We start from the raw sequence: 27,501 nt of genomic DNA on the forward strand, positions 1-27,501 counted from the left end.
TGCGGAAGCCTCTTCTGCGCAATTATTTCAAGATGCTTATTATGCTAATACTAACTTGTACTTATGCTAGCGACTAACGAACAGGACGATAGGGGATCGCTGTTAATCGGAACGACTACGAGGAACTTATCACACTGGATCCGATTCGCACGTCGCTCCGATGTTTGAGCGAGACAGCGCTATGCGCGAATTATAGCGACATCGCACTCGCACGTCGATTTGCGAATCGGATCCAGTGTTCTATACGCCTTAAGTACATAATTTCAAGGCTTTTTTCGTGTACTTGCCCTTTCCAGTTCTTATTCTTATAAGTAATTGACACTGTTTTTGATAAACGACCAAACCTTTGATCGTATATGTATGGTTAAACAATACATATTAGAGCAGACATATTTAGTATGTAGCTAACATATACTTGTTTCGGTCCGACCCCTAAAATAATTGTCTTATTGGAATTTTATTTTGTCTTGTCAGAAAAACTATAGTTTTTAAATCGTTGACCTTGTTGTTGATTTTTACACACCTCACACGTTAAAATTCGTCAATACTTTTGGGCTGCAAAGCATGTCGAAGATATATACATACACAACACATTTGTTTATACGCTCGAAAGACATCCTTGACAGTCATAATAGTACATTGTCATACACACTTGTGTGCTACGTTGGTCATTATGAAACAGCGAGCGCGCAATATGAAAGCCGATATGTGTAATGACCAATGCACACGCGTTTCATACGACGTTTTTCAAAACACTTGCGTAGAAAAGAAAGAACTTTCATTTTAGTCAATTTTTAATTGTTAAAACAGTTAGTATGCCGTCTTGCATCTGTCATACTGTATGCCGCTCCTCGATCCCGCCGGGGCGGGGCCCGGGGCGCCGGCGCCCTCCAGTCCTTGTTGTAAAACCTACTCGACCAATTTAAGAAGGCTCTGTTTCTATGCATATTATTAGCCATAATATTTCAATTTTATGTTTAATGATAATCGGATTATCATTAATTACCTAGCAAGTGCTATAATAAGGAGTGGTTCAGAAATAAGTAGCAGCAAATTTCTCAATATGATTTTATTGTTGTTATATAGTATTTTATATTTTACTGAACTCCTTATAATGAAAAAGCACGCGTAATATTTCGGATTATGAGCCTAAAAGCGGTTCAATAAGTTACACGTTACGAGCAAGTGTGTTCAAATAGTTAATTATGATACAAGTGCAGAAATACGAAACTCGCAACGAGTGGTGGTAAAATCTTCCGCAAAATTGTAGTTTTTATTTTGAATATTAACACATTTTAATAAAGGGAAAATGCAATGGAAGAATTCATAAGGAAACTAGACTCTATTATCCGAGGGCAGACTTCAGAAAATCATATGCTCTTTAAAGTTTCGACATATCCACGGAAAATGCTCATTCCCACGCGCGTGTGGGAAAGTAGCACCATATGTACTGTAAAATATAAAAGCGCATTTAGGTGACTTAAATTAAAACCCATGAAATAACTATTGCTGCTGGTATTGGTATCACAGATACGCTAGATGAATGTCAACATCTGTTTGTGCAATGTGTATAAATAAGCTACCTAAAAGCACCCTAACAAAACACTAAATGCTTATACTTACGTTATTTTAGGTTTGTTACCAAATTCTTAAGTGTGAAATTTGACAAGGTAAATCTCAAGTTTTCCGTAATAATCGTTCCGCTAAGCCATTATGTGGATATAGTAGTTTTTGTAAAGAATTAAACAGTGACGAAGTTGTGATAAGGACTTTGTTAATAGTACCTGTCATTTGTTATGAACGCTTGTTCGGCTCAGACCTATTGGTTTCTTTGTTAGTATTGACACTAAAGCAAAATTAACTGTTTTTCAGAACCTATCATAATTAGTACCTGATTCATCATAATGTAACAAATAATAATAGGAAATCTTACAAAAGGCTTGATCGGCTTATCGATAACAAGTTAGCCGATATGTTCACAGCACATTACTTGAAGTTTAAACACAAAGTAGAGGTCGACGTGTGTTGCGTTCACACTGGCAGCCCTGATGCACTTTAAAACTTTGCTCCTGCTGCCTGCTGCGTAATTAGCACTTAACAGAAGACGGAGTCACTATCTATTCTATCGACTTGATTATTGTCAAGGGAGTTTATGAGATTGATGTTCAAAAGCAATTTAGCTTTTATATAAGTAGGTATGCTATTAAGCTTATGTTTGTAGAACATTAAAATTTATCTGCTCGTACCAACGATGTAAGATGTACCTACTAATGTTCAGTTCAGTTTACATATCACTATTAGTTGGTGAATAACATTAAGATTTGTATGCATTTGTCTACGAGCCAAGTGAGAACTATTAAATATTATGACGGAAAGTCCTATAGAGTATTTGTTTACAAATTCGGTTGTTGTTATCGCCAGATGCATCTCTACTGAACGACAATTCCTTTCCGACTTCGTGGCGGGAGCCGAGAGCACGGCCGGCGGACGTCTGGCGCGCTGGCTGGCGCCCACCCCGCGGGTGGAGCCCGCGAAGTGCGAGCTGCGGGCGCCCGCGATACCGGTGCGCCCCGCTACTCGCATCACGTTGCCCATACTTGTGCGAGACCAGTATGGAGAAAGTGTGGCGTCACCGGCGTTAAAAGTCGAGGTGTGTAATTTATTACATTACAATCTTACACTTACGTGTAGGTATCTTTTTAATATCACGTAATATGTCTTTTCCATCACGGAACAATGGTGTTCCGGATCCTTTCCTTTGGGATGCATGCGCGGAGCCAAAGGCTACACGTAGACACTGTAATGAAATGTAAGAGGTTGGAACACCGAGCTGATGCTGCCCTTGCCCATGTCAAGGGATGCACGCAGAGGCAGCACCCGCCAGGGTGTAAGGACTATTGAGAGTTGATGGAATCTAACATGAACTAGGTTATTGGGTGAAAGCGATGGACTAAGTACTGAGCTGTGGGATAAAAAACCGGACGCCTGCCTAATAACATGGTATACAATTTTATTTCTCACACAATTTTTTTTATACTCGTTCTATGTAGGCATGTAGTGATACGATTTCGCAATGATCAGAAAAATATTTAGTAAGGGTCTAGCAGGATAAGCTAACAAGAGTGGCCCCCTCGAGGAATTTGGATATACTTTAAGGTGGAGTAGTGGTTAAACCTAAGGACACTGTATGCCTAATAGCAGCCTTCGATCTTATTTTATTTTAGAGTTATTTACAATAATGTTAAAAAATCAAGGTAATTATTGAACTTTTATATTAGCTTGACTAAGCATGCGAGTGAAACCAAATAAATTAAGAATGGAGGAGGTTAGAATTTGGTTTAATAATCCATATTTTTACAGACCTTCATGGCCTTCATCTTAGATGAAAAAAAAAAAAGTTTTTTTTCACTTCCTTTTTTTTACTACTTCTTGCAGTGAACTACCAAAAAAATACCTGACAATCCACAACTGCCAACTACCTAAACATTTTTTTTTAAATATCTTGGTGCATCATGTTAATACTCATGTAAAAAAATTAAAATAAACGAACGTATGTTTACTATATCATATCACATCAATAGTATATATCGTAGAAGTAGGTATCCTCTTTTGTTCATTAACAAATAATTAATTGACATTGATCAATGACATAATGATTTTTTCTACAGGTATAGTGAGATTAAGGTAAGTCTGCATCCGTCAACCACGACCTAATCTGTTCATCAACCCTCTTTCTGTGGTGTGGCCGACCACTACAGACTTACCTTAGAAGTGGCTCTACTCATTTGCCACTACGCTTGCTACTACATGTTCGTTTATTTTATTTTTTTGGCATGATGCACCATGATATAGACAAGAGAGCAACTTCTCTTGTCAGCAAGAGAAAGGCTTAGTAATCTCTCGGCGCATGTAGGTCTGACTTTGTTAAGATCCTGCTTTACTGTTCCGAGGATCACGTACTTCTTACGCACATGGCCTACTTGGCTACACCCCACACACATGGACTCATTTGACCTGGCGCTGAAAGAATCTGCTGAGTGTCTTTTAAATGTGTCCCTCAATTCGGACCAGTGGGACCAGGCCTCTTTACCAATACGCAATGGCGGATTGGGTATACGGCGCTCACGAGACCTTCCTGCCTTCCTTGCGTCGGCGGCTGGGGTTGTGGCTCTTGTTACTAAAATTTTACCGTTAGATGGTGCCAAGGTCACAATACCCTATGCCGCCGATGCTTTGTCGGCTTGGAATGCTTTTAACCCTGATGCACCTGTACCCGAAAAACCTTACTGCCAGCGTTTATGGGACTATGTCGTGGTAAGGAGGCTATTCGATAGTCTTATAAATGCCGCTTCTGGTGCTGACAGAGCCAGGCTAATCGCTGCCTCCAAGCCTGAATCTGGGGCCTGGCTACACGCTCTTCCCTCCCCAAATTTAGGCACCTTACTAGACAACAACACGATGCGGGTGGCCGCTGCTCTCCGCCTGGGTTCAGATGTATGCCCACCCCACCAATGCATCTGCGGTTCCAATGTGGAGAGCAACGGCCACCATGCCTTGAGCTGCTGCCGCTGCGCGGGAAGGTTCCCACGGCACCATGCTCTTAATGACATCATTAGGAGGGCCTTAATATCAGCAAATGTCCCTTATATGCTGGAGCCGCCGGGCCTCAGCCGATCGGACGGCAAAAGGCCCGATGACCCTGGTGCCGTGGGAAAAGGGTAAGTGCTTACTATAGGACGCCACATGCGTCAGTACTTTTGCCGCCTCGCATCTTAGCCGCACTATGCGGGCGGCAGGAGCGGCTGCTGAGCACGCGGCGTCCCTTAAAAAAGATAAATACTCGGCGCTGAGCGGTTATTTATTCGTTCCTCTCGCTGTGGAGACTTCGGGGTGCTGGTGCGCTGAGGGTAAGTACTTCCTCCGGGACCTGGGTCGTCGCCTGCTAGAAAGGGGCCTTGACCCCCGCTCTGGGTTTTTCCTGATGCAAAGGCTATCCATCGCAATCCAACGCGGCAATGCAGCGAGCGTGATGGGCACCTTTGCATCGGGGGCGGCCCGGTAGCCAATAGGTAGGTAGTTATTTTATACATATTTAGTTTATATTTATATTTAAGTTCTGATATATTTAGGTTTAGTTTTTAATTAGTTTTATGTTTAGATATATTTTAGTATGTATTTTCATTAATTAATAGGCATGTCAAGATTGTGTGTAGAATAAATTTTATTCCTTAAGTAGGTACAAATATATATACATATATATATATATATATATATTTACAGTTAAATTTTTTTTTATGTAGTTGGCAGTTGTCGATTGTCAGGTAATTTTTTTCGTAGTTGTGCCACCGCAAAAAGTAGCAAAAAAAAAAGGAAGTGAATAAAAAACATTTTATTTTTCCTCTAAGATGAAGGACATGAAGGTCTGTAAAATATAGATTATGAACCCCATTCTATCCTCCTCAATTCTGAATCTATTTGGTTTCACTCGCATGCTTACAATTAGTTAAGCTAATATAAAAGTTTAAAAATTACCTTGATTTTTTTAACATTATTGTAAATAACTCTGAAGCAAAATAAGATCGAAGGCTGCTATTAGGCATACAGTGTCCTTAGGTTTAACCACTACTCCACCTTAAAGTAAAGTATATCCAAATTCCTCGAGGGGGCCACTCTTGTTCTCGCGGAAATGGCCATCCCCATATATATATATATGGGGATGGCCATTTCCGCCCATATATATTTAAACTTGTAGAGCTCCATTTAGAAAAGAGTTTTGAAATTCAAACCAACCCAAAATAATTAATTGGGATAAAATGGGTTTGAGAGCTAGTTTTAGATACCTATACTATATGATATATCGAATAATTAACATTACCCGTTTAAGTACGAGTTTTTTTGTTAATGAACGTAATGTTTCGCTAAATGAGTTTACGCGGACCAATAATAATTAGACATTAGTTCGAAATTGGTAATTGTTGGCAATATCGAGATCACTCATTTATTACCTTCATCAGTGCAAATCAATTTAACGTGCTTGCTACGGATTCTTAATCAATCCATCACGAAATTCACATGTCTGGTTTGTTTCCTATACTTTAAGTTCCATAATAAAAGCATAAGTATCAAACTATATCTACCTATAGAGGGTGAAGCAAGATTAGAGGTAGGTTATCAGTTTAAGGGTATAATCGGTATCTATTCTGATTAGAAAAGAGCAAAAAATACGAGTATATACATGAGAAATTAGGAACATGGAGGCATTTTTTTAATTTCGAGGTCTCGATTATTTCATCGCTCGGAAATCAATTAAAAATAGCTAAATGCCATATTTCTAACGCGAGCGACAGAAATTGGGAATCCAGTGGTGTTGACCACTCGTTTTCAATTCTACTAGTAGAATTTAAGATATTATTAAAAGGAGGACACGGTATCGAGCGATCGGAATCAAAACTCGGTACTCTCAGGTCGTCCAAATTGTGTTATTGAATGTTTTACATCAAAAATATTTTGTAATACTTTTCCTTAATCACAATTCGACATCAATCATGTCCTTAAAATGATCACCATATTTTTTGTTCAAAATTACTGAACGGATTTTCATACGGTTGTCATCTATCAATAGATATTCTTGAGGAAGGATTATTAGGTGTATAATTTGTTAAGATTTTGTGTAACCCGTGCGAAGCTGGAGGGGGGGGGGGGGGGGTCGCTATTAGAAGAATATACTATAAAAATTCGGCCAAGTGCGAGTTGGACTCGCGCACGAAGGGTTCCGTACCATTACGAAAAAAAACGGCAAAAAAATCACGTTTGTTGTGTGGAAGCCCCACTTACATATTTATTTTATTCTGTTTTTAGTATTTGTTGTTATAGCGGCAACAGAAATACATCATCTGTGAAAATTTCCACTGTGTAGCTATCACGGTTAAAGAGACAGACATACAGACAGATAGACAGACCCAGGGACAGACAGACAGACAGACAGACGGACGGACAGTGGAGTCTTAGTAATACCCTTTTTTACCCTTTGGGTACGGAACACTAAAAATAGAAGAATTTACTAAATACTTATTTTAGTTAAATTCCACTGCTGTTGTTCGTATCACTATAGAAATTTATTTAGCAGCAGACCTTTAGTCAGTTAAAGTTTAAGTCTTATTATTCAATTGAGTGACAAATGTTCAATGTAGGTTCAAACCAGAATCGTCGTCGTTGTTTGTTAAATCACCCAAGTCACATGCGATTGTTATGATTTAGTTGTTACAGTTAATACGAAGTGTAGGGGAACCTGTTCTACCTTGAATAGTTTTTTCTTTTATGAATTTTGAATCACAAGATATATTAATTAATAAACTATTTAATAAGATATATTAATTAATAAACGATATAATATTAATGGATTGGGTTATTTGTTTTGATAGGATAGGTTGACGAAAAACAAAGGGAAAAGTATCCAAGGTGTTGTTCACACCCCTGATGTACCTTGGACATATGCCGTTGTACCTCTGTCATTGTAAATTTAATGCCATCAAAAACATAACTTGTAAAAAAACCAAGTCTTGCCATTTAGTTCTTCTACCGTAAAAAGTTATGAGATCCATGTGAATACCAAGTCGGTTAATTTATTCAGTCTCTACTTAAGGGATCTTCGGTCTTAAGTTGTTACGTAATCAGCTAACCTAACAACATCTTACAGTGACCATATTACGCCATTCTATAGATTTTTCTAGTACAAATTACCTTAGAAAAATATACTTACCAATGGTCATATTTTATTCTTGCCTAAAACATTTTTCCTTACCTTACAACGCAGATAACCAATAATTAGAAATACGGCAAATATTAAAACTTAAATAAAAAAAAAACACAGTACGGGCCAAGGTACAACATAATTTCTTCGGTGTCCGAGGTACAACACAGCAAGTGTGGACAAGTAAGCTTCGTAATAGTACATCCAATTGAGATTAGGCTGAAATGATCCTACCAACGAGTAGCTTATTATTTTAACTTTAATCTATTATTTAAGTTTTAGTATCTATTAGCAAAGCAATAAATAATCATCCTTAATTTAAAGTTGGAAATACCGACGCACAATTTATATTTAAAAAAAAAAACTTGTGATACCGGCCGCTCTTAAGTTTCGTTGATTGCTTGATTTCGATAATAATAACGTTTATATAATATAAATGGAATATTTCAATAACCGTAGCAATGAGGATATATTGACAACTGACCAAGGTGAAACTAGATCCAAGGTACAATCGTGGTGCGGCGAAGGCATTACATTTTTTTTTAAATAATTATGCGATAACTGTTTTGGTAAATTTATTTTCATTGATAAGTTCAAAACAAAAACTTATCCGTCAAGTGAACAAGTAGATTTTCTACTTATGTGTTTAATTGATTAATCAGGTTGTTGTGCAACGCCTAGAGGATTTGGGGGGTCTTCAAAGTCGCGCTGTCGCGTCGGCAGTCGGCGGCGAGGGGCGGCGGGGCGTTCCCGACGTACCCTATCTGCCCACCGTGCGTGACACCATGTGCTTCCACGCAATCACCATGATGAAGGTTTTTTTTTGACATTTCAAGTGGAAATAAAATACAGCATGACGGCATAACGCTTGGCAGACTTCTCTAAATAGCTTTAGATACAATTTAAATCTTTTGATGTCAACACCCAGGCATACCAGAACTACTCTTTTGAGGAGCTACGCGTAGCGAGTGGAGCGTGGGGCGGCGGCGGCGACGGCAGCGGTGGCTGGAGCGCGTGGGGCTCGGCGGGAAGTGCGCGCGTGCCGGCCGAGCGACTGCCGGTGCGCGCGCAGCCTGACGGCTCATACGCCGCCGCTTGGACGCCGCGTGCGCCCGGGGCCTATCAGCTACGGTGCACCCTCGACGAACTACCCGCGCCGCAGGTTACTTTCATTTCATGCACTAACTCAGGATTTTTTACAAATTGCTATTCTGAATCTTATTAGATTGTGTACCTTATCTTACTGGGAACTAAAACATTAATATTACTGGGTCTTTTCTCTTATCTTATATTTCAGGGGTTTTACTGTAAAAACTCATAATTCAATTTTTTTTCTGTAAGTAGTGCTCTTTCACATGTCAATACAACATTGACATCATACAGTGACTTGGAAAATATATAGCAACATTCATAAATCAAATAGCCAATGCCTGGGTAAACACTGCGTTATAATAATCTTAAAATAAAATAAATAATAACTACAATATAACATAGATGTATAGTCTCCATGGTTAATAAAACATAACATTTGGAGATGTAAAAGGTCCCCAATATCAGAGTAAAGTACTAATAAGATTTGGAGGTGTAATGGCTCCCCAAGTGTCAGAAAAAAATTATATTAAATAAATGTTTCGCGGCAGGACTAACAGCCTTATAAACGAACACTGCTACAGAATACATAACTAAAATGTATCCAATAAGTCAATATTAGCCAATATTATAGAGACGTATAGTCTCGACGGGTAATACATTAAGTTTGGAGATGTAAAAGGTTTTCACGGTCATTATAATAAAATTTGGAGGCGTAAAGGCTCTCCAAATGTCAAAGAAATAAATGGAAAAGTATGAATACATATGTCGTACTATAATATCACTTCATTTTCTTTCTCAGTTCTAATAAAATATTTATTACAGGGCTACAGGGCCATATTTTTACTACCAATTAACCTATAAGAGTGTTTATCAGGAGTTGACAATAGAAGTGGTGGAGAGCAACATGGAAGGACGGGGCGAGCGCGCGCCGGGCGACGAGGCGGCGTCGCCACCGGCGCGGCTCCGGCGCTTCGCGGCGCGGTTTAGCGCGGGCCTGCGCGTGCGCGCCAGCCCCAGCCTGCAGGCCGAAGAGCTGGGCCGCGTACCGCCTGGAACCACCGTCGCCTGCGTTGAAGAGGTCCATAAATAATATCTAAATATTTCCTTGCATATATTTTTCAGGCTTCGTATTTTCAACACCCACTTCTAACCATATTATAAAAGACTATGTATTAGTGGCCAGACGGTCCTATACACTTTTGTCAAAAGCTGAACGAGTTCAGAATCTTACCCATTGAATGTCGAAAATTGCTGCATCCTTTTGCAAACGCAGTTGTTTTGAGGCTTAATTTCCTTATTAACCTTTAAATCTAATAAAAAAACAAATATAATTTTGTTGTGTGCCGCCACAGTTTAATAGATTTCTAAAATCCAAAAGTAGAGTCTCAATTCGGTTGTTTGTTTTTTAAATGAATCGAGGGAACTCCTCAAATGCGATAGGCATATGTATAGTGATTTTTATACTTTATCAAAAAATCAATCGTAAATGCTGGCAAAAAAGTGGCTTACAATGATGACGATGAAGTGGAACGTAATACCTCAACAACAACATATTCCATGAGGAATTAAGGAAACTCCTCAAATCGTATAATCGTAGTTGTATATATCTATCTATCTATTAAGGCCTTTTATTCTGTTAGAGTATGTATCTTAACTCAGTGTGCCACTTGGCAAAGGCCTCCTCCAGCTCTTTCCATTGGGGTCTGTCGTGGGCTACTCTTCTCCAGTTCGGGCCCGCTGTGAGTTTGAGTTCATCATCCTCCCATCTTGTTCGAGGTCTCCTCTGGCTCCGTGTGCAACCTATTTTATACCAATTTGTTACGATTTTGCTCCATTTTTCCTGCCTGTCTCTAAACATGTGACCATCATATTTATAACGATTTATTTATTTATATTTATCTTAAAAACCTTAATCTAAAACATCCATACTAAACCTTTTTTTAATGAGGGCCATAAAGACGGTTTTGCCTTTTAGCCCCGGGCTGCAAGATAAATTTGTTTAAAAGTGACGTTCGGATGGCATGGGCCACCTAAACAAGCACGGGCCACAGGTTGAGTATAGATGATCGAACAAAAATTTGCATTTAAACAGTGCTAATTGATGCAATGGAACTGCCCATGAAGACCAGAATGGAACTCCTCCACGACAAGTATTTTAGGTCTCGGTGCTAATTGTAATTGATAGGACATGCACTGTTAGTAAATGTTACTAAATCATTTTAATGGCATTTCCAACTGTTTTGTGGAGACGTTTTTTTTTTTCTTTTAATTATTATGTTTGAGACCTTGTAAGCGTCAATTCAAGAATTCAGAAGTTTATTATAAAATCTTACACAATTACCCATGAATGATTTTTTTAATTTTATGGAGCCGAGTGAAGGGCACTGCGAGCTTATGTTTATTTCTAGTATTAATATTATGAATGTCCCAATTTTTCTTAAAATCGGCAATATTTTTATGTACATAAAGAATATTCTCATAAATGTATTGACAGTGCACTGTCATTATCGCCCCGAGAAAACTTCAGACTTTTACTGTTATTCCTTTGATACAGTTGGCTTATATAAATAAACGATTCTTGCAATAACAAAATCAATTGAGAACATTAAAATTATCATATTAAAAAAAAATACCTGTTCAAAATGAATGTCTAATCTGATCGTAATACTCGACATTGGATTCTTAGTAGAAATGAGTTCGATTAGAGGCAAAATACGATAAAACACAAGGATTATCTAGGATTACCGATAAGATTGCGTATATGTACTATCTAGTCGTACGTTACGATTGTACCTGTGTAAGGAGATGTGAATGAACAATATCGGTGCAGGTGGTGAACAAGGACGGCACGTGGGTGCGGCTGGGAGCTGAGTCGGTGCGCACGCACGCGGACGGCGGTGCCGGCGTGGCGTGGTGTCTGCAGCACCACCGCCACCTCGACCGCGCACTGCTGCTGCCCGTCGACGCCGCCTCGCCGCCGCAGGTATCGATGGTCCTCCCACTACGAGCTACATAACTGCGAGCCGTATGATTCCGTAGACGTTCTGTAGTACTATAGAAGCGTCTTTACAATAATTGAGACTCTAAGAGCTCTAACACGGATGATTTAGTGTCATAATAGACGGAAAATGCGTTTTACCACGTATGTGTAATGTAGGCAAGTATTTTTTTTTCTGGGAGGCCTAAGTTATTGTTACAAATAAATGTCCACGAATTTATGGATAAAACGCATACAGCGATAATTTTGGCATTACGCAACGGGCAACTGTATTACTGATAGGAACCGGTCTTAGTAGTTACATATTTTGCGAAGCACATTACAGCGAGATTAAGCCCCATAATATCGATCCTGAGATAAGCAAGCAAATCAGCTGCTTAAACAACGTACATTTAAACAAAGAAACCGTTTGCCTCAATTAAAATGAAATTGAATCATAACAAAATGGTGGTACTTGTAAGTGTACGCGTCGTGTTTATTTTCAGTCGGAGTACACGGGCATATGGAGCGGCTACGGCGACGCTCAGGGTGACATGCAATCGTGGGCGCACGAGGACGACATTGACATTGGGCTTAACGGTATTACCTGTTGCTCACTCGCATGGAACTTTTATGACTTTACTCGGCAGCTAACTTTTAAATGTCATCGAATGTTTACTAATACTCATTATGTTAATATTTGCAGATATGAATAGCATTGATGAGCGGAAGTTTCCGTTTTCCGTCCAATGTGATATGGCCAATGATGTAAGTAGATTTGAGTTTTATATACCCCATACATAATACAGGCACACATAAATACGTTACTTCAGTAATATGTAAATAATTACAATAAATAAATATTATAGGTCAATTTTACACAGATCAATGCAATCTAGTCCCACAGAACGCTCAATAAAACTTGTGTTGTAGGTACAAGACAACGATATATATAATATATAGCTATATAAAAATGATTATATACATAGAAAACGTCCATAACTCAGGAATTACCACCATTTTTTTTTCAAGTAACGTTGTATTAAGGATATAAAAATAAGACTACCTTAAAAGGTACCTTAAACAAAACTACATAAAGCTAAAACTAAATAATTAAAAAAAAAACGACTTCAATGAGGGATACCGGTGAAAGAAAGATTAGTGTTGATTTTGGATTTATATATAATATTTAAAAATATTATATTTTAAAAAATAAAATATTTTAAAAAAATCTTGAAAATCTAATTTGCTTAACAAACACAGCGAAGAGGACAAATCGCCAAACGTAAACTAAGCGTCGTTGAAGAATTCCATTCTGATCAGCATCAGTAGTTCCACTTCATCAAATGTCACTTTTTTAAAATGTAAATGCTTGAATTGTTGATGAAAATACAAAAATCACTATATGTATGCCTTTCACATTTGAAGAGTTCCCTCGATTCCTCATGGATCCCATCATCAGAACTGAGTTTTGACAAAAACGTGACCAATCTGTAGGTATATAAATTCAATCGAAAAAATAATTTTTCGATTGAGTTTATATAGTTTTTGACAAAAACGGGACCAATCTGTAGGTATATAAATTCAATCGAAAAAATAATTTTCAAAATTGGTTCAGAAATGACGGAGTTATGAAGTAACAAACATTACAAAAAAAAGACAACCGAATTGAGAACCTCCTTCTTTTGAAATCTTGAAGTCGGTTAAAAAGGGAAAAGATTAAAATCTAAAACTATAAATAAAAAACTGGCTCCAGCTCGGTGCCTTGTGGCAAGATGCTTAGAAGGCTAGCGGCATTGCCGCGCTGGACGGCAATGCCAATGCGTTACGCGAGGTAAGAGCCAGCCCTCCTGTCACTCATCGCCTCCACGAAGCGCTTCACCAGCTCTTTGAATATGCTGTGAGTGCCAGGTCCCCACGGCCCAAGGGTTTCCACCCCAAAAGGGTCAAACATACAGCCAGTGGCAATGGGTGCATATTTACGCCGTTTGAGGTGTTAAGCCGCGTCGGCGGCAGCACCAGCTCTGTTTGACGTTCCTGGAAGATGGGACGGCGCAAGGGTATCCACGCATGTGGCATCCCAAACTAAAGGCCGTCCAATCTTCCAGGGAACGAAGGTCATGCCGTCCGGCCTTTCTCCATCATCTCGGGCTAAACCAGACGGTTCCAGAACCGCCGGCGCCCCAGCCGTGACGAAAGCTCGGCGGAGAATGTCGTTCAGGTTATCACGTGACGTGAAGAATACCCAAAGCTCCTGGAACAGGATAGGTCGTGGATACCAAAACGCGTTACGTTCGTACCACACTGGCATCGGTGAGGTGCCACACAAGGCACCCCCAAGCGCAAACACAAAGAAATCCTAAAATAATTGGTAAACTGTAGTGTGCCTAGGTTCTTTGTAGGCAAGGCCTGCAACCATGACCGGATTCCCATCTCGTTGCAGTAAGGAGACGAGCGCGCTCTGTGGTGCAGGTAGAAGTTTCGTACACATTATCCCGTACCAGCAGACAGAGCGGCTCGTCTCATTGGTGCTGTGAATGGCAAGTCCGAATCAGGGCAGGCTGTTTTCCAGCTGTCAATGGTCTCCGGCAGGAAAGGGACGTCCAAGTTAATAACGGGGTCAGTTTTTAGAATTTTTCGGAACAATTTGTTAATGTTATGTGCTGAAGAAAGAAAAGCCGGAAGAGCAACAGCAGAAGTTTGTCGTATCCCAATACCACCGTACCTAATTGGCAGGGAGACTTTAGATCACTGAGATGTGTCAAAAGTAATGTTAAAAAAAATGGACGATAGTGTAAATTTTATTTCTTGATCTAGTTTTTCCAAAAGGTTGGGATATTTCCAAAAATGACTACAACGCAGAACATAAGTAAATTTGGGCACAAACAAACAAAATTTAATTATTGTGTATATGAGGGTTAATGGTGAGCAAGCGGTCGGAATAGTTTTTAAAATTTTGAAGCTGATTATTAATGTAATGTAACTTAGGAACAAATATTTGTGTTAAACGCACAAATAAATGTCCTTACCAGGATTCATACTTACTTAGAAATTAGTTCATAATGATCATATTGACCATAGTAATAGAATGGTAATGTTATTATTTGCAGAGTGACAGCAGTACCAGTCATTTTGTATTTGGGCTGGAACCCAGCAAACGCGGGAGAATTTATCGAAACGAATCCATCGCTATTCCAACGCCAAAGTAAGTAAACTATGCTACTGCATAGAGTTAAAAATTACAGTAGGTATTGCAAATATTGTTCCCGCGGGAGTTATCGATTGTAAAAAAAAAGCTATAACTCAAAAGTTTTTTTTAATTACGTCACTAATTCATACGATACAACTGGCATCAATGAATTTTATTTTAAAATATTGACGTTTATAATTTAATATTTTTGTTTATGTTTAAAAATATTGAATTTCATTAATTTACTAGCCGTTTAAAATATTGTCATCACGCTCGAAAAAGATCTTATTTCATACAGGTGTACTGAAGGACAACGGCCTATATTGTTCCCGCTGCAGTTATGGATTGAGAAAAAATCTACGACTCTAGGGAGTTATAGCTTTTTTTTATTATGTCACTTATTCATACAAACCAAGTAGCATAAATGAGTTTTACTTTTAAAATACAGACTCTTATAACTTAATATTCTTGTTTATGTTTGAAATTATTAAATTTGATTAATTTAACAGCTGTTTAAAATATTTTTACATAATTTTCAATCGTGGCTGAATGCCGAATAGTGCCTTCGATTTCTAATCTGTCAAGCAATAACAATATGGCGGACGAATGTTTGTTAATAATAAATAATAATAAACTTTGTGTGTAACTCCGGGGATAAGAATATTGCAAAATCGGGTCTTTAATTCCCACCCTCGTTTCCAAAATTTCTCTTACTCCCCTCGTTGCACAATTTTTTTGTCTACTGAGATACAAATTTCAATTAATTATTTAGGTTTTATAGTAAAAAAAAGTTTTTTTTCAAGCAAACTTTTCAATCTGATACCTTACTTAGGCAACTCAGCAAGCTTCGTTTCCTAAACACGGTACTCGACTGAAACGCTCTCTATTATATCACGATTGTATAAAATACTATTTCTGTACAATCTACTCTTCACAATGGATATTGTAAAAAGTGAATATTTGTTGGTAGAAGGACGCAGCGGCGCAGCAATGGTAACAGCGACGAGTGGTGGTCGCCCGTGAAGCGCTCTAGCGACAATATTCGGGACGTAAACCCAATTCAGGAGGTTGGTTGGCTTATGCGTACTATAATTTCTGCATGCGCATCGGGAGTTTAACTCACTTTTGTTAGCACGTGGTTACTTCAGTCGCTTTTTGACGGATTTGATTATCCTCTGATCTGCTTTATGTTAGCATACCTACTTAAACAAAAACCAGTAAAGCAGTGATTTCCTAGGATAGCGGTGCCTGCATATAGCGACTGTCTCCATACAAAATAATACGGCTAAATATGGATGAAGAAGTATTTTGTATGGAGACGGCTGCTATAACGGCACCGCTATCCTAGGAAACCAGAGCTTTAGTGGCTAAATTTAACTTACAAAAGGGTGTACCAAGATAGCCTTTAAAAAATTCCCAACAGAGTTTGTTGTTCAAAACTATTACCATGATGCTCCGTGAGGACAAAATATTTCATACATATTTTCAACCTTCAACTGCCCCATGGAACCTCACGGCATCCATTTATGCCTTAAACGTTTTTATTTATTTTCTCATAAACTATGTAATTGACAGGTTTCATATTTTGTACAAGCGAAGCTAAGTAAAAACAAAAACGATAACATTACTCTTAATCTAACTTCTGGGTTAGGAATCAGAATGAGTTTTAAACATCCAGTGGGGCTTCTGTACCTCCTTACACTTGGCAAGTCTTTACACATTATATTTCAACGTGGTTTGTTTTCGCTTTAAATATTATTTGTTGATTTGAATCTTACGTAAAAACGTTCAATGTTTTTTGTTAAGTTGGCACAGCAAAGTGTTAAGAGTTAGTCTGCCTAAATTTTCGTTTCGTTAACTATCACGGCGCAAAACGTAAGATAGGTGGCTACTAATATGTAGGAATTATAGTAATGTTGCATGCAACATTATCTGTGGTCTATTCGGCGAAGATAGCCACCATGTGGCGGCCTATGTGAGTCAGCGATAGCGCCGTAAATAGGTCTCCAATTATTCACCATGAATGCACTTAACAAGACTTCTTGGTTTGTTGTCATTTCAAGTTCTTAAATATGTAATTTACAATTAATGTTGCACAATCACTATCATGAAATACTTGGCAAGATAAAACAGCTTAATAATATCGAGAGATCAGTTATGTAATAGACGGAAATGATGACGAAGAGTATGTATGCAGAATTGTTTGAAATATATTTTAAATAAGCCATTTCGGCACTTTACAAATAATTTTTTATTTCCTTTTTTCCCATTGCATGATTTCGATCTCCAGTTAATCAGTAATCACTATTTAAAGCTGCCGTAGGTAATGGCAATTGATTCTTGCGCAATAAAGTACAAGTTTGAACTAGTTTTGTTATATAATATAGTAAAATATAGTTGTTATTTAAACGTATGGCATATTATAATAAACAGAAAACAAAGAGTTATAAATACATATTGAGTCCAATCAGCCACTTGATGGCCTCGTTATTGTTATACTATACGTGGTGGGGTGGAATAGATACCGAATCTCGTTTTTCTTAGACGGTATTGTATTATTTATTGTAGACGGACATAGGAATGGAGCCAGACACGCGCGCCGGCGGCGGGCGACTGGCGCAGACGGGCACGCAGACGTCGCCCGAGAGCGTCGGCGACACCGTCGCTACGCTGCACCTCTACATCGGGCCCAAGCCGGTATGACTATTGGAGGCATTGCAGCTTATTAACGTCCTTGCAGATGCCGCGCAGATATAAATGATAATTACCCGTATTTTTTCCTACTCATTATTACATTATGTGCGTATCATTTGACTATATGAAGTATCTTTTATCTTAGGACGAGAACATAAGTCCCAAAAGTGTCGCCCGTGAACGCATAGCGTCGCGGTCGCGGCCCTATAAGCGGAGTTCGTCGCCGCCGCCTCTGCCCGCGCGCGCCGCTCCTGCGCCACCGCCGCCGCGCAAGCACGCCCTCAGCCCCGCGCAGGCAGAGTGTCTACGAGCGATATTCGCTGCATTGCTGTGGCATGAAGGTACGTGGACCATCCTCGACTGTGATGTAACAAAATATCATCTGTGGAAGTGACTAAAATATTAGTTATTGTGGGGAGGTCTTTAGTTAGCAGCGTTGCCCTAGCTTAACAGACGTTGATTATTGTTCAAAGCAAATAGGATCAATTACGAAAAATAATAGCCACCAAAAAAAAACTGTTTAGAATCGAGGCAAATTTATGCTAGTTATACATTTTGTATTAATTTAAACTGACCTCCTTTGTTGTCAGTTAAACTTTCTATTATAAAATTTCTGAAATGTTATTGTGTACTAGGATGCCTTTATAAAAACGAAAATGGTCCTTGGTACTGAGGGGCATATGAGTGATTTACTTGAGGTAAAGAAAGATGACAATAGTATATTGTAGGAGAGGCCGGAAAACCGCTCAACCTCCTCCACTAACGTGTTGGCCCTCAAACTCACTCGTCCATCTTTAGCGTTTCCGGCTGAGGCATTACATAGTGCTTTTCACGACTACTGCCAGGAAATATGAAAACATTTGCATAAGTACTTTAATAGAAATTAATATTTAGGAAACGTGAGGACAATTGTTGAAAGAAAGCGATGTATTTTAGCCAGCAACATTCATATTTTCTTTGCTAGAAGAACTCATTTTTATAGCGTTTCTTGTTTTTATAGCGTGTATTAATATTATATTAATTAGCGTGTGTAAACACAATTTACACTATCCAATTCAGTATTTTCCGCTCATGCATTTTTTTCCTATTTGTCACTTTTATGAGGCGTTTTTCTGTTGTTTGCTTCAAACCGACTCTAAACTTAGAAGCGTTTTTGCTAAAAAACCACAAACAGCTTCAAAAGTAAAAACGCCTTAAACGTTAACTGAATGGTTTAGCCGTTTCTTTTTTTTAAACAAGTAATTGGTCTTATAAATAACCTAATTTTATGATTGAAGGAAAAAGTTTCGCCAAAATTAAAAAGTCAAAATGTAAAGTGAACTGATTTTTACGATTTAAATTATACTAATTGTTGTAGGACCTGAACCATCACCAATGACAGATGATGATGATAACAATGAAACATTGTAGTAGTGGTGGTTCAGGTGCTACAGCTATTGCCTACTTTTCAGCTTGGTTTTAGACCATCTTTTGCCACATTTCCGAACAATGCCGTGAAAACAAGAAGACAAAAGTTTATTTTATTTATTGAATACAATGCAAGCTTACAGTTTCAAACCAGTTCACTTACGTGCTAGAAAAACATAAATTATCAACAATAATAAATATACATGCTTACGAATCAAATATTAACATACAAAAATATAAAAATCATGCGCATAAAAATGTCAAAACGAATTCAAATAGTCATTTACTTACACTCAAAGAAAATAAGAAAATAAAATCACGAATTAGGTAAAACAATATAAATAAACTAAATTTAATTTAATGTCAAAACTGATTACATATTACACAATTGTGCTCAACGATCAGCGAATATGTCAGCGTCAACGTGCCGATTGAGCATCATTCCTATCCTGCCGTGCTAACCAAGAAGGCGAATATCAATTATACCTTTCATCTTCGTAGTGTCTATCTCGGCATATTTGCCACGACTCGCTAAGGCAGCCTAATCCCAAGTATTGGCGTAAGCACTATATAACGTTAGAGACTACATAACAATTTAAACGGGTGTGTATTGATTAATATAAGTATAAATAAAAACTATCCTACACTTGCTATATTGCCACTTTGTATAACATTATAGTAGTTTATGTCACTGCTACATAATAAAAGGCATTAAAATGCACGAGTGTGGGTTTAAGAAACGTACGAAGTGAGTTTCTCAATAGGATCACACGAGTGTTTTAATACCTAATTATGTACAGTTACATACACTATTTTATCTACACACATATTATAAAATTTCTATGATATATTCACTAACCCAAATTACAGCCAATTTTGGGACATTGTTGCTCTCATGGCGGAAGCCGCGGATATGTGGTTCACGGAAATATTTTTATTGCTCATTTTACACGAAACTTTTGCTATAGTTACTTTAAAAACAAAACATATTCATTTTATACTTAAAACGAATTAAAGGATAAACTGTACGTCGAATGGCAGTAAATAAAAAAAAATTCACGCATATCACATTCGTAGTTTTTTTTTAATTCGGAGACAAATTAGAGTCGGGGACCTATTTCCGTATCATTCGATACAAACTAATGCGAGATATGTCAAAATTGTATGCAATTGACATTTCATTTCGAATAAAAAGGCATCTCGACTGATGTTAGAATAGCGGTCAAATCGAATTGCTTTTTTTTTGCAGAGATGTTCCGAATTTGTAGTCATAACCAAATCGATTTTGATGTAGTTATGAAGCAATTACAACTGACATCACATCACCATATGACATCATCACAGATAAGAAATTTGTTGTAACAAAACAGTCTATCGTAATGTTGGCCATTAGTTACGGATTTGAAGGCATCATACAGGGTTTATGATAAGTGTGTTGACAAAATGTCATAACGTAATTTTTATTGTACGTTGTTTTAATGGAAATAATGCCTATTTAAATATAATTTTTATGTAGTATAAAGACGCATTGTATAATGCCTTAAGTTATATTGGGAGCGTGCACGATGGCAGCGCCGCTTAGCGTTCGCAACTATTGGGGAGCTGTCAAATAATGAGCTCAACAAAATAAAGATTATTCCTTAAAAATGTTTACTATAATACAGTTACCAATGTGCGGAATCTTTTCGTTTTTAATTTAAACACACTTGACTTTTGCTTTACTGAAAACAGTAAGAATTATCTGTGTATTTTATATTATTCGGTTAATTTTCTTCGTTGTTGTTTCATTACAAATTAAATGAAAAAAATGTATATTTCATTGTGTTTTGGAGGCCCACTTCGTGATCCTCTTCCTGGGGATACGTATGCTTTCAAGTATAAAAGTTTTGCCCTTCTTCATAGGTTTTAATCAACTCATGTTAAAACATATGTTCTTTCGCTTATCACAACGTTTGTTGTGACAGACGACAGACAACTCTGCGTGCTAAAAGTATGTTTCTGACGAGCTTTCAGTAACTGTCATTATAACTAATATTATGAGTATAATTACCTAATGTTGGTACACTGTAGTAGCCATACTATTTTATTAACATCCAAAGCAAAACTCTTCGTTGACATAGACTAGATAAAATGTTTAGCCGTTACGTTGGTAAGCCTGGAATAATACTATATGATATAAAAGCCTAATTTCTAGCTCGATGTTGAATATATATAAAGTTTACTATTACTGTTTCGTCCAGTATCATTGCAGTTTACCATTTATTAGCTATCGTGACCTATTTTTATCGTAAATATGATTTTAAAGCAAAAAACGTGAACAAAATAACGGAATAGCATGGGAATTGACAGAAACACACGTAGCATTTTTGCCACATTTGGCCACATCAAGCGCTGTGATCGTTCCGGCTTCCCCCACTACCCGCTTTGCACGCTCCCAATAATATTTTCATATACTTAACGTAATATTTTATACAGTTTTAATAAGTATATAGATATATTGTATGACATGTTAGCCCTATAATATGTACTGTAAAAATATACATGAAGGAACTGTTATAGGGACCATCATTCGACGGTACGGAAACTCATTGGTACGAGCCAGGATTTAAACTCGACGCCTCCATATTGAAAGTCGGACGTCATATCCACTCGGATAATCGGAATAATCGGATAATAAATTCTAATAAATTTAAAACTATAAATACATCAGTGAAATAATTATTAACGAATGCTTCTGGTCGTCGAACAATGTATATCCTCACGCAAGCCTATCAAAAGACCGGGATTTATGGGCCCGTGAAATCCAAGGAGATACAAATAAAAACCAAAATAACCCATCATGAATCGTACCCAACTTAAAGGTCCCAATTATTCCCGCTACGTTTTCCCGCTTAACTGCAATGAAGAGCTACTCGACCAGACACGAGCCAGAGCGAGGATGGCAACCCTTCTCACGCCAATGACGCGCTAATTCCTTAAAGAAACAGAACTCTGAAAGCCAAAGCTCTGCCGTCTCAATGGGTACCGGTACGAAGTCATAAGTGGATTCCAACGCGGAGTACTTCGCGTCCTTAGGCTGCCGCGGACGCCGCTGATGAGCCTGCATTACTTGTAGTCTACTTCAAATGTATCACTATCAATATGATAATAAATACACGAATATAATATGAAAACTTTTTAGCAATCAAAAAATGACGTAATGCATTTATAAATGCCAAACTCTGTATATGTTAATTACTAGCAGTCTGTATATTTATCTGCGAACCTATTAGTATCCTCGTAACATACTAGTAATGATGTTGACGTATCATAATGTGTCTACCAGGCATAGTGCACGATGCGATCGCGTGCGCGGCGTTCCTAAAGTTCCACCCGCAGCTGCCGAAGCAGGGCGCGCGCGTCGTCACCCGCGCGCCGCACGACCTCTCCGTGTCGCGGCCCCAACGCCATTCCGTCGAAGTCTCCACTAATGCTGGTAAATTTAGGAGAAACTTACTGTTCATTTTACGCTGTCCTAAAAGCTGCAGGGGTACGGCGAGCAAGGAAGGAGAATTTAGCTTTCTGGCTGGTAAGTTGCTGCGCGGATTTTGACAACGACGTAAAAACGGCTGAGAAGAGAGCTGACTTTTCATCGTCTCCTCCTAAACAAATATCGATATATGTAATTCTAGGTCAAAAGTTAGTACTGGCCTACTAAGGAGGATTTGAACATCCACGCGGGTGAAAATAGACAGCGACTTAGATTTTTTTTTTCTGTTTAGTTTGTATTTAAAATGTATCGCTTATTATAGGTCAGTATTTGCGAATGAACCCCGCAACGCTGGAAACCCTAACGCGGTCCGGCGTAGAGGCGAGCGCTAGCCGGGCGAGACGTAGCGATGTCGATGTCACTATACGCGAAGAGGACTCTCAGGCACAAGGCGATACAAGTTAGTATACGTAATATTATATGTAAATGTTTTATATTAAATGACAATCCTACCGGTCACCATCCTACCTACTTGATGCTAAAAATAGTATTGATGCAATTCATACTAAAAATAGCATTGATGCAATTCATTAAGTTTTTATCGAAGTACTTTATATGCGGGTACTCCTATTATTATTATTCTTTTTAATTCTAGATAACAGGGATGAAATTTTTGTTACTACATACAAAAAAATATGTCAACTATATTAGAACTTTAAAGTATTATTATATTTAAAAGTGAAAAATTGACTTTAATGGGACATGCGGGATTGCTTTTTGGGCTCTGCAGTGAACCAGACAATGCAGTCAAGACGCCGCCTTTTTACGTATGCAGTTTCAAAATCATTGCTTAGTATCTAAGGCAATCATGGCAGAAGCGCTGCAAAACCTAGGCAACCCCGCCGGCATCCTAAAAGCGTTATACTAGAGAAGAGAAGAGCGTTGTATGAATGTTGAGTGTAGCGGACCCACAAACTACATACGTACGATTATGAAGAACCTGTAAACGGAGGGTTAAAGCGAAAGGTTTTATATCGCATTGTTATACGTTTTAGTCAGGGGAAAATGCCATATATTTTTTAAGAAAAAAAAACCGACTTCAATGAGGGAGACCGGTGAAAGAACAATTATTGTTGATTTTAGATTTCATACAATGAAATTAAAAAGACAGCGTCCTACGCCTAATTATGTAGAAAAGGAGGTAACATGTTTTTCTTGTCACTGCACCCACCTTGACACATTTCAGATTTGCCCTATGGTTGACTGGTAAGATACCCGCAATAGGGTATTCGACTGTATTTAAGATAAATTATTTCACACCATGCATGAAATAAAGCACCAGATAATTATTAAAAAAACTAAATAGGATAGAAATATAAAAATGTGTCTTGAAAACCTAACTGCTTGGCAAAGAGAACTAATTGCCAAACAAATTGCAAATTGAACTATGCATCATTGAAGAGTTCCGTTCTGTTCATCATCACCAGTTCCACTTCATCAAATGTCACTTGTACAAATGTAAATACTTGATTTGTTGATAAATATACTAAGATCACTATATATAACGCCTTTAATATTTGAGAAGTTCCCTCATGGACCCCATCGTCAGAACTTGAACTTGACAAAAATTTGTCTTGAAAATCTAATTTGCTTAACAAACACAGCGAAGAGGACAAATCGCTAAACGTGTACTAAGCGTCGTTGAAGAGTACTATTCTGATCATCATCAGCAGTTCCACTTCATCAAATGTCACTTTTTTAAATGCAAATGCTTGGTTTGTCAAAAAAAATACAAAAGTCACTATGTGTATGCCTTTCATATTTGAAGAGTTCCCTCGATTCCTCATGGACCCCATCGTGAGAACTCGAACTTGACAAAAATTTGTTTTGAAATTTTAATTTACTTAACAAACACAGCGAAGAGGAGAAATCGCAGAAACGTGTACTATGCGTCGTTGAAGAGTTCCATTTTGATCATCATCAGCAGTTCCACTTCATCAAATGTCACTTTTTTAAATGTAAATGCTTGATTTGTTACAGAAAATACAAAAATCACTATATGTATGCCTTTCACATTTGAAGAGTTTCCTTGATTCCTCATGGATCCCATCATCAGAACTGAGGTTTGACAAAAACGGGACCAATCTATATATATAAATTCAAACAAATAAATAATTTTCAAAATCGGTTCAGAAATGACGGAGTTATGGAGGAACAAACATAAAAAAAAAATCATACAACCGAATTGATAACTTCCTCTTTTGAAATCTTGAAGTCGGTTATAAACACAAGGAAACTAGAGTCCGTGTAAGCTACCTTTGCACCGACTTGGATAAACCAAAACAAATTGAGGGAGTGGCAATATACAATTTGACATTAATGATAAAATTGTCATGGCAAATACATCGCAGAGTTAGCTTGGTTCGACTCTAGACTATGATATTTACAAGGGAAGACTCCAACCAAAATCTTAAAATACTGTTAAACTTGGCTCGATAGAAATAAACCATGAAAACATGTCTAATATTCATTTTCACCACACCAACTGGTAAAGGCCCTCTTGATTGTTTAAAAACGAATGAGAAAGTTGCATTTTATCCACATGTGGGCAAAGTAATCAGATACAAATTTTGAGTTGTTTCCTTATGTTAGCTAGTAGAATTGACTTTTGAATTATGATTTTGAATGATAATTTTATTATTACATTAATTTGGATTTGATTTAATTTGAATATTTAGGTATTTTATAGTTAATAGTTTCTTCGGTGTGGTGAAAAATTTTGTGTTTCACTTGGAGGCAAAGTTTGTTTGTTTAACCCTCGTGCCTTGAACCCCTCGCAACGCTCAAGATTCCATTTCGCTTCGCTATGCTCGTGGTTCAACTTTGGAATCTTTCGCTTGCTCGGGTATCAATATTAGCACGAGCTAATATTAGTTTAACAACTACAACTTTGCCCCCTTGTAAAACAAATAACTATTGTATACCCTAATCCTGTATAGCATGGCAGTATAATTTTATCTGACGAGCAAAGTATATATTACATACTTTTGTTTACAAAGTATAATATATGTATTTTCATGCCAGTAGCTCGAACAAGGGTAATTTGCTGCTTAAATACAGTGAGAAAAATCGCATTTTGCTCACGGAGAGAGACAAAATAACATTCAAGATACCTTTATATTCGAATTCCTTCAACGTGCGGAGCCTAATACTCGTACAAATTCGAAATATTTGGATTCTATTGTCTTTTACGTCATTAGCAAAAAGAAACAAAAAAGTGCATACCTAATTCAACGCCGCATTCCGTTACGTTCCAAAACACCCTACGAGACTTCATTCGTAATAATTAATTAATGAAATATATTTTTACAGTACATATGGGGCTACTTTATAGCACTAGTGCGAGAAGTAGCATATTACGTTACTGTGTCGAACATTTAAAGGGCCATATGTACTGTAAAACGTTGTACGATACATGTGCGAATAGGTAATTCGCAACTCGTGTCGATTTAAAACACTCCCTTCGGTCGTGTTTTAATTTATCGCCACTCGTTTCGAATTTCCTATTTTTCGCACTTGTATCGTAATGTACTATTTTAGTTTAACATAAAAACACTATTTTTACGTATTTTATTATACAATCAAAACAATGAACTTTAATAGTATTTTATAAAATCGTGATATAATAGAGAGCTTTTCAGTCGAGTACCGTGTTTTGGCAACGAAGCTTGCTGAGTTGCCAAAGTGAGGTACGAGGTTGAAAAGCTTGATTATATCACTATTGTATACCATACTTTTTTTAGGATTCAATATAAATAATACTTAAAACTAATAAATCATAGAGATAAACAAGCCAATAGTATATAACTATTTAAGATACGCGAGCAGCCGCGATACCTTCATACTCGTACGCGCCCCGGCCGCCGGGGCCCTGGTACTTACTCCTTGCCAAATTCAATTTTTAGACAGTTTTTCTCGAATTTGGCAACCGTAACCTATGGAGACTAACAAGCAATGATAAGCGGTTTTCGTAGTCTATGGATGTTGCTATATTAAGGGTGTCGCCCGTGTGTTTATGACTTATGAACTGATGAAGACGGATGACATTTTGTCAGGTTGTATTTTTACCTTCCAAATATGTTCTCACTGTTGTCGTGAAAAGTTTTGTGTACTACACGAGATCAAAGTTATTTATATCTCTTGCGCTTTTGAGTCTCTTACTACGCTCAAGATTCTAAATTAGATGCACTCGCTACCCTCGTGAATCTAGATAGACGTTTGTAGATGGCGCTACTGCCAGCTACATAGTCTTGAAACGCTCCGTAACTTAATTTATCCTAAAAATAGTATATAGTGTAAATATAAACAGTATAGTAGTTATTAGTGATCTTTGGACTGAAAATATGACGTATACGTGTTATCTTTACAAAACCTTGTGTAATATCAACAAAATTCGACGCCAAAAAACGGTGACTTTTAAGTGAATTTAAATAAATAAATGCAAACTTCAGTGATTTTGGTCGTTTGTTTTAAGTGATTCGCATATACAAGTGTGGTAACATAAAAAACTAAGTGATAAATGAGTACTTTGGATGTAGTTTGATGATATACTTATCAATGTAAACAATCATTTTTGTTAAGTCATTTCTTAGACCAATTTTGATTACAACGCCATCTATAATCTTAAGGCGCAACTATATCAAACAGTTACTAGATACTTAACTACCATTACATTAGACTTTAGGATAAAGTCGGAAGATGGCGCCTATATGCAAGAAATGTAGATGTTGTCTGGAAAATAAGGACATACTTAAATGCTCTAGATGCAATGGAGTATATGATTTAGATTGTGCCGGAAGATCATATAAAATGTTTACATTAATGACGGCTAGTGGTAAAGAAAAATGGGTTTGCCGAACCTG

At 37.6% G+C, this 27,501-nt stretch overlaps 1 protein-coding gene across 1 annotated transcript in view; it reads left to right on the plus strand.

The window, feature by feature from the left end:
• The window catches only part of LOC133527150 (E3 ubiquitin-protein ligase MYCBP2), a 185,246-nt gene that overhangs the window by 103,161 nt on the left and 54,584 nt on the right, over positions 1-27,501 (plus strand). Inside the window, exons 35-47 of the mRNA XM_061864048.1 lie at positions 2,422-2,650; positions 8,413-8,565; positions 8,679-8,912; positions 9,717-9,920; positions 11,673-11,825; positions 12,326-12,419; positions 12,526-12,587; positions 14,930-15,024; positions 15,980-16,076; positions 17,578-17,706; positions 17,849-18,044; positions 22,436-22,585; positions 22,902-23,039. Coding sequence (XP_061720032.1) covers positions 2,422-2,650; positions 8,413-8,565; positions 8,679-8,912; positions 9,717-9,920; positions 11,673-11,825; positions 12,326-12,419; positions 12,526-12,587; positions 14,930-15,024; positions 15,980-16,076; positions 17,578-17,706; positions 17,849-18,044; positions 22,436-22,585; positions 22,902-23,039 — 1,934 coding nt within the window. The remainder of the gene's footprint in view (positions 1-2,421; positions 2,651-8,412; positions 8,566-8,678; positions 8,913-9,716; positions 9,921-11,672; positions 11,826-12,325; positions 12,420-12,525; positions 12,588-14,929; positions 15,025-15,979; positions 16,077-17,577; positions 17,707-17,848; positions 18,045-22,435; positions 22,586-22,901; positions 23,040-27,501) is intronic.

The sequence above is a fragment of the Cydia pomonella genome, chromosome 1 (assembly GCF_033807575.1).
Source record: "Cydia pomonella isolate Wapato2018A chromosome 1, ilCydPomo1, whole genome shotgun sequence".
In the NCBI taxonomy this organism is placed as follows: Eukaryota; Metazoa; Arthropoda; class Insecta; order Lepidoptera; family Tortricidae; genus Cydia; species Cydia pomonella.